The sequence below is a fragment of the Harmonia axyridis genome, chromosome 1 (genome assembly GCF_914767665.1).
Source record: "Harmonia axyridis chromosome 1, icHarAxyr1.1, whole genome shotgun sequence".
Classification (NCBI taxonomy): domain Eukaryota; kingdom Metazoa; phylum Arthropoda; class Insecta; order Coleoptera; family Coccinellidae; genus Harmonia; species Harmonia axyridis.
This window is the reverse complement of record NC_059501.1, coordinates 22,645,253-22,657,361: the sequence shown is the minus strand read 5'-3', so window position 1 is coordinate 22,657,361 and position 12,109 is coordinate 22,645,253. Positions and strand designations below refer to the sequence as shown.

General features: G+C 32.1%; 2 protein-coding genes across 3 annotated transcripts; one reads left to right on the top strand and one right to left on the bottom strand.

Moving 5' to 3' along the window:
• Nucleotides 1-482: 482 nt before the first annotated feature.
• On the bottom strand, nucleotides 483-3,727 carry LOC123684277 (ataxin-10). Of its 2 annotated transcripts, none has more exons than XM_045623466.1 (4): nucleotides 3,505-3,727; nucleotides 2,480-3,446; nucleotides 2,143-2,206; nucleotides 483-743 (listed from the first exon to the last, which is right to left on the bottom strand). In XM_045623466.1, the coding sequence occupies exons 1-4, from the start codon at nucleotides 3,597-3,599 to the stop codon at nucleotides 556-558; spliced, it is 1,314 nt and encodes a 437-aa protein (XP_045479422.1). In that variant the 5' UTR covers nucleotides 3,600-3,727; the 3' UTR covers nucleotides 483-555. The 2 variants fall into 2 exon arrangements, with proteins under 2 accessions (XP_045479422.1, XP_045479430.1); XM_045623474.1 differs by having other exon boundaries at nucleotides 3,521-3,713.
• A 560-nt stretch (nucleotides 3,728-4,287) lies between these two features.
• LOC123684288 (NSFL1 cofactor p47-like) lies at nucleotides 4,288-10,180 on the top strand. Its single transcript, XM_045623485.1, has 5 exons — nucleotides 4,288-4,510; nucleotides 4,570-4,895; nucleotides 6,763-7,045; nucleotides 8,360-8,559; nucleotides 9,823-10,180. Exons 1-5 carry the CDS (start codon nucleotides 4,403-4,405, stop codon nucleotides 10,040-10,042), a joined length of 1,137 nt encoding a protein of 378 aa, XP_045479441.1. The 5' UTR covers nucleotides 4,288-4,402; the 3' UTR covers nucleotides 10,043-10,180.
• Nucleotides 10,181-12,109: the final 1,929 nt, after the last annotated feature.

The following is a 12,109-nucleotide window of genomic DNA, read 5'->3' as shown; positions in this document are numbered from 1 at the left end:
GAGGGACAAAAATAATATGCGGTGTTGCCAGAACGATGGAATAATCAGTAAAATTTAGGAATATTACAATAATTTCAACTTTCGCTGAAAGCAAGTATTTGACGAGCCTATGAATTTTCTCAAAATTTGAATTTTGCTTCTTTTGTAATTTTTTTTTTTGCAATAATTTCACAAATATTTTTTAAATATATCATTTCTTCATAGGAATACCAAATCATCAATCATTTTGCAAAAAACGGAAAGATACCAAAAGTATATTATTCTTTATAAGAATTATGTGAAAACGGCATAAAAATCGGTGATTAGATAGAAGAAAAAAATTTTGTTTTGAACTGAGTAGTCACGTGGTGGTATTCCCTCTTAAGGCTTCTTGTTCCTTTTTGGAAGAATGCCTTGAAGTCATTGTTGGTACAGTGTTTTCATTTTCAAATTGTTATCAACCGTTCTCGGGTAAATTGGGAAATAATAAAAATTCCTACACGGAAAAACAATTGGTCTTTATTATTAAAAATTTTTATACAGTAACAAAATAAGACAAATGTAGTTCTTCATAAGTCACTTTCTCAGGTTAAGAGGGACAATTCTTATTCCTCCTTTTTCATCATCATGTATTGTTAATCCCATTTCTTCAACCAATGCTGAACTAACAGTTCCTTCTTTATGAAGTCCTGCTATTATTTTCTGATTCTCCAAGTTATTTTCACACAAATTTCTTATCGCTAAAATAACCCATTGCATTATCACTATAATATGTTAAGGAAGATTTCAGTCAATTAAAAAAATTACTATAATTTTATAATTATTTTACCAGTTTGCTGATAAGTTTGCACAACTATTTTTTACCTTGCCAAAGCCAAATTTCACAAATGGCTCGAGCGTGTGAATAGGCTTTGAAGGTAATAGTGAGCATTATCTGAGAGTTATGAGGTGTTTTACACAATAAACTCAATTTAGAGAGTACTGAAGTAAAGGGCTTTGCAATGAGGTTCCATTTTAAATGGCCCGCTATCTAAGTAGATGTCACTTTTGAAGCTGTCATCTTTTGACATTTGACAAGTAAAAATTACGTCATTACTAAAAATGGAATGATGCACGCTTCAACAACGCACTGAAATTGTTGAAATTCACCAGAAAAATAGTGACAATTTTTAACTCAGTTTGCAAAACTGAAGCACTTTTGGATAATATTGAAGCACCTTCTTGACTAGCAATAGTGAAACTGCTGAAAAAGTTGGGACAAGTTAGTGATTTGTAGAATTGAAACCGTGCGCGTCGCTCAATAACAACTGAGAATATCGCTGATGTAGCCCGCAGTGTTGACGAAAACCCAGGTTTGTTGATTCTTCATAGATCTTGGGAATTAGGCATTCCACAAACGATGTTATATGGTCGAAATTGGAAGATTTTGATGTGGATGACATTTATTTTCAAAAAAACGGCGCTACGTGCCACACAAGCAAGGTCTAAAGGCCTATGACAATGCTTCGCAACTGATTTAAGACCTAAAAGATGGAATTCGTGAAGTTATCGAGGAGGTAGACAGCCGCAAATGTGCGAATTTGTCATGGAAAATTTGATAAAAAGGATATGATGCTACAAACGTAGCCGTGGCGGCCATTTGACTGATATCATTAATGGCGTAACTTCCTCTTTATAATGAAATAAAAATCCATTGGCTTCTCTTAAAATATACTCATTTTTTTAATGTTTAATATTTTTTTAATTTTAAAAATTGTTGTTCTAAAATTAAAAAATTTCCTCCCAAAAAATGAAGTTCAGTCCATTTTGAACAACTTTGGTTTTGTGTCTGTCCGTCGGTTTGTGTTTGGAAATCCTTGTAACATTCGTGTATAATTCTTATCAGATTTGGATGAAATTTGGTGCGAGAGTTCTGGTTTTACCGCGAGTAGTTCAGCTCTTCCGTTTGTAATTTGCCCATTAACATGGACTTCTCAGGACCTCAATATCTTGCGTTCTACTTAGCCTGACTTTGAAAAAAAAATGTTATGGGGATTAGATAAATTTTCACATAGGAACTTCAGCAAACGAGAAAAGTATTGAGATACATCCATTCAAAGAGCTTCAGTACACTTATGGAGTGATATTTATTCCATAGTTTTTTCAAAAAACTGAAAAGGATACGTGGATTTCTAGCATCTATGTTGCAGCAATCCAAAAGAATGGGTATGATTTCAGTTTCTCTCACCTGAAAGAAAGAGTAAGTTATGATGATTTATGAATACATAAAAGTATTTTTCATTGATTTATATAGAACCTATACAAAATAAACTGTTCTATAAAAATACAGGGTGATTCACCGCCATGGCCTATTAGACGTTCATGGAAAACTAATCATAATTTTGTTCTGAAAATAGTGCATAGTGGGGTTTGGGACATTGATCTTTCTCCCTAAAATATTTTCATTAATTTATTTTTTCATTATTCTATAAAACTGAATAATTGTGATTGTATTACTCACCAAATCTTGCATTTTTTTGTTCTTCCAACAAAGATTTCCTACTAGTCGAACTAATCCAACCTTGAAGCCAAATGCAGGGTGTTTCTGAATAGCTTCACTTGGTTCTTTCAATTCAGACAGTTTTTGTACTGATGAAAAATAATTATCCGATTGTTTTCCTATCCTGTGTATATTAATGAGCAAGACTCCACACCTAATAACTAAATCATAATCTTTCTGAAGTGAGGTAAGATAAATATCATTACCACATAATGAACCTAAAATATCTAACAATAGAGATATTTCATATGGTTCCAAAGAATTAGTATTGGAAGATAATGTTTGAAATATCACATTTTCTGAGGACCAGAATTTTTTACTCAAAATCTGCAAGGAAATTTCTGGAAGACTTTGTAATTTTCCTTTAATCCACCTCATTTGAAGCAATTCTAATGCTTCTATCCTAGAAGATATTTCCAGTTTATCATAGTGTCTCCAGAAACTTTCAGAGTACAAAAACAATTCAGATAAAAATTGAGCATATTCACAGTCATTATCTCTGGAAAAATTCAATATATTTTCATAAACTTCATCTCTAAAGCACAGGACTCTATTTTTCAAATGTAAATTATACAATAGAGCAAGGACTTCATAGTCATTTCTTCGTTTATAGAAACAATCAAGAATCTCCTCATACATAATTTCTGAAACTTTTAAACAAGAAGTCTGATTCGCTACCACCAGGTTCACCAAAAACTGAAGTATTATTTTTATCAAGAAGTTTTCATTTTCATTATCGATCAATTTTTGCAATATGATTTTGACTTCATTCAGTATAAACCTATTATTGGCTAAAATATTTTGACTTTCGTTAAGAGTTGCAGATTTTCTTAAATATCGAAAGAGCTCCACCAGAAAGATTGACACCCCTTCTCCTCTTTGTAAATATTCGGATGAAACAAATTCAAGGACATCTTCCAAATTTTCACTGTAAAAAAACAATTCGTAACAATGTATGAACGTTATATTATAAAGAATTATTATACCCAGTATTTGCCATACATTTCAATGTTGTGGCAGCTTCTTGCCATTTATTGAGGGAAATTAATTTATTACATTCTGTCAATTCAGAACGTTCCATGTTTTTTGCAATAATGAAAAATTTTTACTAATCTATAGAACCTGTAGGTTCAAATAGTAAACAATTTTATATTTAAGGTGAGGTTAGATTATAAATGTCAGTCACACTCACAAGTGATCATGGAGTGCAGAGCACAGAACACTAATGTGCAGATAGTTCTGTGGTGCAGAGCACTGCCATTAACATTGAAGAGAGAAGGGTAGAATTTCCGGTCACCATGATGGAGAAAGTTTGAATTTCAACCAATGATAGAATAGTATCAATTATTTCGAAATGAATAACCAATTAAATTTAAGTTGTGCCTCCGGTCAGCTGAGGCAAAATGCATGCATCTCACTCCTATGTTTCAGCAAATTCTCTCTCTCTACGTGCTATTTAGTTAAGAACATAGAATTAAAAATAATCTACCGGTCGATGCTATTTTTTTCTCTTAATGGGACATTTTCGAATATGGTGAAGTTCCAAAAACACCTTGAACTTGAAATATTTCTCGGTATTTGATCTAATTTGTTTCCTACAAATTAGGATTCACTAAATATTTCTATTTTTTCAATTATATTATTAATATTTTGTATTAGAATGTATGGGAAGTTCTAGAGGACGTATTTTCCTCAGAAAATATCCGAACATCCCATACAGAAGTTATAAGACAAAACATAAAACAATAATTTTCGATGTAACGTCTTGTCTTATAGGTTAGCTGGAATCCTCCAAACAAAAGATTTATTTGACAAGTCTAATAGAGCTGAGTAATCATAAGATTCATAATTTTTTGGAATTTTTGTATAATTTTTCTATAAAATATGTCCGATTCTGATAGAAATGATAAACTCTCACAATTCACAGCTATTACAGGTGCTTCTGAAGATAGAGCCAAGTTTTTCTTAGATTCTGCTGCTTGGCAAGTAGATGTAAGAACAACAAACATTTTGATACTTTTATTGTAAAATCTATTATAATCATATTATAGGTAGCATTAGCGAGTTATTATGAAAATGGGGATGATAATCAAGTTGATCTGAATGAATCAGTAGGAGAAATACCCATGGAATCAGATGTGGATATACCTCCACCATTAAATGAAAGTGAACCATCTTCTGCCTCTAGTAGGCCTAAGACTAGATCAAAAAAAACTAATAGTAAATTTGGTACTATCAATTCTTTAGCAAAAGAAGAGGACGATGAAGAAGAAGGACAAGCTTTTTATGCTGGTGGATCAGAGCATAGTGGACAACAAGTACTAGGTCCTGGAAAACGAAGGGATATTGTAGCTGACATGTTTAAATCAGTCCAAGAGTAAGTCAATTCCTTATGATAGTTTTTCATTTTAAATAAATCAAGTTATATAAATAATAAGTATCAAGTTATAGTAACTTTGGTTCTCAAACTTTTAAGAACTTTGAGCAATCAACGTCTTGCAGCTCTCACATCAAAAATTTAAAAATTTGACAAGATGTCCAAGTCTTATCTGCCTACTTAGTTGTCACTAGAGTAACTCTATTACTAAACATTTTTTGTTTGACATCTTTGTTAATAATATCTTTGAGCACATGTTCACCAAACTATTCCCCTAACATTTTGTTGCAATGTCTGTAATTGATGATGATAATGATTGAGAGATGGTGTAGCATGGACATGGCGCCCTTAGGAAGACCTCCAAAGAGATGAAAAGATTTGTGGTCTTCAATATCTCAGGAGAACTTAGTGTTGGAAAATACAGGCCTAAGGCCTACAATACATGGAAGAAGAAGAAGTCTGTAATTTTCAAATTTTGATCCAGGAGTGGTGTCAATCAATAGGGTTTGAATCACTGCTAACAAATCCATCCTTAAAAGCAATTATATTTGTCCATTCACAAACAATATGACTCTTTCATTCCCTGATCAAAATTTGAAAATAATGACGAAATGATTGAGCAATCGCCCAAAAAGTTGAGTGTGTCATTTTTTTTTTAATTTGAAAACTCGGAAACAGCCCATTTGGGAGATGATGCAATAAAATGGGATAAATAATCTTTATTTATCTTCCACAAGTTCAAAATCAATGAACAAGTGGTAGAATGAGCCTTTTATACAAGTATTATACATTATTTTTTCCAATTCACTGAGTCTTTATTGAAATTAATGACATATTTCCATGAATATCGTTTAGTGATTTTTGAATTGAAAAATGTGGGTTGGCAGAACAGTTTTCTGTATCACAAATTTGACAGATAATAGCTAAATCTGGGGCAGGAGAGTTCCGAGTACCAATATATAATAATAAAATATAACCATGAAATCTGTGCGAATCTGAGATATTCTTGCACAATTTTGTTCTACAAAATGTGGCAGAATGATCAGATTAGCCATAAAATTAGAGAAAATAATATCATAAACCATTGAAATTTAATATCAAAACATTTGATAATTGAAAATTCTCAATTTGTTTTCGCAAAATGTCAAATCCAAAACACAAATGTAATTGTTGTCATGAATCTTCCCAAAATGAACCTTCATCTTCATTCAAAGGAAATGACTCAAAATCTATAAACCCTATTATAGATGAGTTGAAACAAATTGTAAAGTTACAGGAAGAGAATATTGATCTTAAAGAGAAAGTAATAAATGATTTATCTGAGCAAATAAAAATTAAAAATAAAGAAAACATAACATTGAGACAAGAATTGAAGGAACTGGCAAATGTAATTGATGTTATGAAAACTGATGCTGATATTAAAGAATCAAAACTTGAGGAGTTGAATGACAAAATTCTTGAACTTGAACAAGCTAAAATTGAATTTCTCAAAGAAATCGATAGACTCAATATGCTCATCACCAACAACTGGTTGGATATAAAAGAGTGTATGTTTTTCTTCAATATGAATTTCAATTAACTAGGAGCTAGTATCTTTCCATATTAATTTATTATTATATATTTATGTTAGCACAGAAACAAATACTCTCAATGCTTCAATTCTAAAATTATGGAACAAGAAAAGAATACATGTTTTGACCCGAAACACAATCGTACATGTCCCATGATATCGGTAGCAAATATTCTCAATTAAAACAATATAAAAGACCCATTTTAAAATGTATGCAATTAGAGAAAAATATGTACAAACAGGCTTTCTTCTTTCTTTCAACCAAAAAAATAAGTCACACATTGTGTTACTTTGCAGACATGGTGTGGAAGTGGTTGATCAACGTCCCAGTACATCAGGGTCAAGAGCCTTTTTCGGCACTGGTTATAAATTGGGAGAAACCAGTACAGATTCGGTGGCAGTTCCTGGAGTTGCTCAACCCCCTCAACCAAGTGAAATAACTTTGAAATTATGGAAAGAAGGTTTCAGTATAAACGATGGCGATTTAAGACCATATGCAGATCCTCGCAATAAAGATTTTCTTGATAGCATTAAAAAGGGTGAAATCCCAATGGAATTCAAGAATAAGAGAGGTGGTGAAGTGAGTTCTTTATTCTTTAATTTTTGCTATATATAATATCTGAATCAGAATTCCCCCAGCTTTGATATAAACTTAAATCCAAGTCAAGTTAAGCTATAATGAATCTGATTTTTCAAATGATGTTTTCTTTTGAAGTATTGTTGGTTTCATGCTGCCTTAAGAAATATCTCATAGATTTGATATTGGCACAAAAAGGATAACATTGGTTTATTATTTTCAACCAGATAACTTTGGAATTGTTGGAAGAAAAAAAAACTGTCGTTCACAGTTTATGAATACTTTTTTTTGTAAGCTGCCAGGGCCTTTTACATAAAAGTTGATAAAAATATCAATTGTTTTACCATATTTATCATACTTATTCGAGAACCAGGTTCGTTCATTTTGAAGATTAATAATCAAGATAAATTTTGAAATAATCATTACATAATATAAACTTGCCAATATACAACTATGAAATTAGAAACATGTATTGCTAAGATGATAATGAATATAATAATCTTTGTTGATGAGTTCTAGCCTCAATATTTTTGGGGTTATGAATTTTTATATTAGGCGTTGGGTTTCATAAAATTTTTATCTTGGTGATTTTCTCGTTCAAATCATTTCTGTGTTCAATTTCAGTTCATTTTTGACACTTCCATAGATTTTAAACTAACGTTCATTAAAATTCGTGGTCAAGAGTGCTGTGGAGAAATTAGAGTTGATTTTCTGTGATTACACATAGTGCTTAGCTTGTACCATATCACTAACATTTGTTTACATACTTCGAATCTGGAAACTAAGCACTACTTGTAATTACAGAAAATCAACTCTAATTTCTCCACAGCACTCTTGACCACAAATTTTTATGAACGCTCATTACAATCAATGAGTTGATCGGTCAAAGTTTTATGAAACCCGTCGCTGTTATCAGCTATTAGTAAATTTTTTGTGTAGTGCATTGAATTCTTTGTGCCATGAAAAATAAAGAGAGCCTAAAGATTTCTTTGATAAATTATTGCTTGAACGTTTTGATGTTGCCTTTAGATAAAACATAAAATGAAGTGTATAAATAATATGAATCCATTATCATTCGATCAAGTTTTCTTTTACACATGTACATACTGTAAATTCATGTCAATGCATTCCTCATATTTTTATAATTTTATTATTATCTTAATCAACTGATAGAACAATGATTCCACATAAAAGCCTACATTTTTTAATGATTCATGAAATAGGTGGTAATAATAAACCATTATATAAAGTTTGTCATGCTGAAATTGAAGTTTTCATATATTTTTTTTGTGCTGAAAATTACTTGATTTTTTTCAGGTACATTTAGCCATGGAAGACCATCGAATGGAAACATTCAAAGTTCCTGGAAAGAAAAATAAAGTATTTACAGGCACTGGCTACACCTTAGGGAATCCTGCACCACCTGTAGTGGGGGCCTGTAGAGACGAAGATAAACCCGTCAATGAACAAGTAGCTCGAGAAAATTTGAGATTAGATACTTCTCAACCTGTTACAAGGTAAGCAATTTGTATGTACTTCCCATTAATTCTCACTCTCAATAGCAACTAGCAATTAAATTCAAATCTTTATACAACATGTATTGAAAATAGTCATTAGTCAAGTTTAAAATATCACAAAATACTATGCTTGATCTACAAAGTTGAAGTTGGAGAGTTCTAACCTTTCAAGCCTAGTTATAGTTTGTTTTTGACATAACGTTTCGCTTACAACTGCGGATAGGCATCTTCAGAGATTTCTTAGTTAGATTTCTCACTGAATTTCTCCGAATTGAGGAAAACTGATGAAACCATCGCTAGAAAGCCTGGAATAATCCAACTACATCGGATTACAGTGATAGCCTTCAGTATTACACAGGGTGCTCCATGGAAAACGGATGTTTTTCAAATAAATGATACTCTACTATTTTGAGGTTTGAAAAAATTTTATTGACACAAATCGTAGTGCTTTGGAGTGCAGGCTCTGGACTAACATAGCCTGCATTACACATTGTCTGCTTCCACTATGAAGGGTATTAATCCATTGCAAGATTGTGTTCCTACTCGGTATTTCTACATGGCATGGAACTTTTGACGAAAGAGGTGTTAAAATTCGTGATTTCTCATAAAACTTTTATGCAAGAAAACATCATGCTCAACAGGTCTCAGCGACATGATTGAAACTAAGCAATAATCATCATTCCTGGACATTAATTGCACAACAAAGAGCTGAATTGGAAAATACAGGCCCTGCAACTTAAATTAAGAGGAATAAGAAGACAAACTGCAAGGTCATATGAGAGCATTGATGTCCTTGGCTGCCCTTCAGTTTCTTCCAGTTTACTACTAACCACACCAGAGTTGCTACTCTCATGTTGTTTGCGAGTATTTCTTATTTTACTTGCTTAAGTATACTAATAAGCAGAAGGTTAGGTGTTTGAGCCCTGGACCTGGAAATACATTGATGGTTAAGGGGAACTGTTCACTATTGCTTAAAAAATTGACAGTGCTGTGCCTGAAGTTTCGATGGCACATATTAGTAAAGCCTACACAGAGCCATATCGGTACAAGCTCTGAGCTTGTGAGAGGTGTCACAGAAACCTAGGAGTATCTGGATAGAAAACATTGAACATTGAACACTTTTTTCTAAATATGAATACATCTAGAGCTTAAAATAATTGAGTGTTACATAATATTTACCAATTTTTGAAAAAAAATTAAACACTGGAAATTAATATATTCTTCGATGAGAATTGTGTTATTTTCATTGAAACTTCTTTGCAGTATACAAATACGGCTCGCTGATGGGTCGAGATTAGTAGCCCAGTTTAATCACATGCACACAGTGGCAGAAATCAGGTCCTATATCCTGGCAGCAAGGCCTCAGTATGCTACCCAAACTTTTGATCTACTGACATCTTATCCTTCGAAAGTGTTGGAAGATTCACAGACAATATCTGAAGCCGGCATTGTGAATTCGGCTATCATGCAAAAAATGGTTTAGTTTGTTGTTGCATATGTGCAATCTAAAAGTACCTTTTTTTTCTCAGTGTAAGTTTTTTGCTTATCGATAAGAATTAGCCTTGTCGGCATCTGTTCAAGTGTCTAGAACCTTTGGAATAAATTATTTCTACATAATATACCCATTGGTTTGATTTTTAATACTTACTCCTTAGTTAATCCAAGAAATTAGACAAGATAGTTTTAATTATCAGTTTTATTTATGGATGCTCAGTTACCTATAATATTGAAATATGTAATTCATACATACTTGTTTTGAATTAAGAGTTAGACAGAAACTATTCCAAAAATAGATTCAATCCAGTTGAAGAAAATGGCTCCTCCGTTTGAAGATATAGAATACGAATTTGAATATATAGATATAGAAGAGAATACGTTATGTTAATACAGATAATCTGTTATAATTCAATTAAGGATTTTTGTTAATTATTTTCTAATTCATTTGATTAGTATCTATTTTCACAAAATCAAATCCAAAGTTACTCTTTAAGTACAATATTGAACATTGTGAAATCGAGTTAGACTTTAGAAGGTGCTATAAATAAAATTAATGTGAGGTACAAACGAAAATGAGAGATAGCTTGGTTAATTTTGAAAAAAAAAAGTCATATAAACTTGGACCCACATAAACTTTGTTTTCGAGATACAAACTGTTTCTTGTAGTCCTATTTTTTTGTGATAATTCTACAAGTTTTTTTTTTCAAATCTTTATGATTGTTCATTTATTCATCACAGCTTACGAACTGGATTTTTATGATTATTTGGATTTTCCTTAGGATTTCGGGAGAATTTTTTCTCGAAACCGGTAGCAGATACAACAAAACTACAAAAAATCAAAAAGTGTAGTAATAGATCAAATTTTCTTTTTACAATTTTTTTATCTGAGGAATCTCATTTTTGTTTGTACCTCCAATTTAAGAACACCCTGCATATTCTATAAATTGGTAATTGGATTTCCTATAAGTTCAAGGGGAATCTCAGAAGCTTAGGAGAGTTTGCAAAAAAAACACTGCTGGATGAATATTAATATCTGTAGGATTTGATATCCAAATAAGAATTTCAAAATTTCTGAAACTGCAATGGTTAAGACTTTGCAGTAAAAAGTGTCGTATTCTCAATTTCTTAATCATATGTTGTTCAGTTGTTGAGAAGGAAAAAGTTAGGACCCATGTTTGTAGGTAATTGGTTCTTATGTTCTTTGATAGATTCAGATTCAGGGGGGTTTTGTTGTAAGGAATGCAGTGAAGAGGTGTAGCAAATTCTTGCTAAGGTCCCTCAGATACTTCTTAGATCTCATAGTATCAAAGTTTTCGAAGAAACCTTTTGGATTTGGTAAAAATAAATAGAAGCACTTAAAAACCTTTTCGAATGATCCAACCCAGAAAGATTCTACCAGTGTTTAGGCTTCTCCTGAAACTCTTTCTTATAGGTACATTCACCTATACTACAGAACGGTTCTGGGTCAATGAAAGGAGATCTACATTCATTTCTCGCAAATATGTTGGCCTGTTCATTATCTCCAATTATACCATTATACCAAGTGACCGGGAACTCAGACTAAACAGACCTTGTTATTCTTGCCTATTTCATATAGTTTTCTTCGGCAATACCATCTTAAAATCAATGATGTGTGAGCTCAATGCATTAGTTGCAGCCTGAAGGTATCGCTGTATCACATTTCTGATAATGTCTTAATACTAGGTTAATTACCACACATCTTTCAATTCCAAATATCTCTGCCTGAAAGACTCTTGGACAGCAGCTCAACGATAGTGAGCATTTGGTGCCAGTCCCGAATACTCCAGCTCCAGTTACCGTCGTGGTTTTTGAAACAATCTGTATTCTGTTTGATGGTAATCTTTTTGAGAGCTGGGATTGTGGAGTCATTAGTACTACCTAATATTTCAATTTGTTACCTATTCTAGGACACCCTGTATATTTAGTAATTCATTGACAAATTTCTGATATTATTTTTAAAATAGTAGTAAAAGAAAAGATATTGATGTTCTTATTAGCACTGATTTTATATAATAAGAACTAATCAACATCT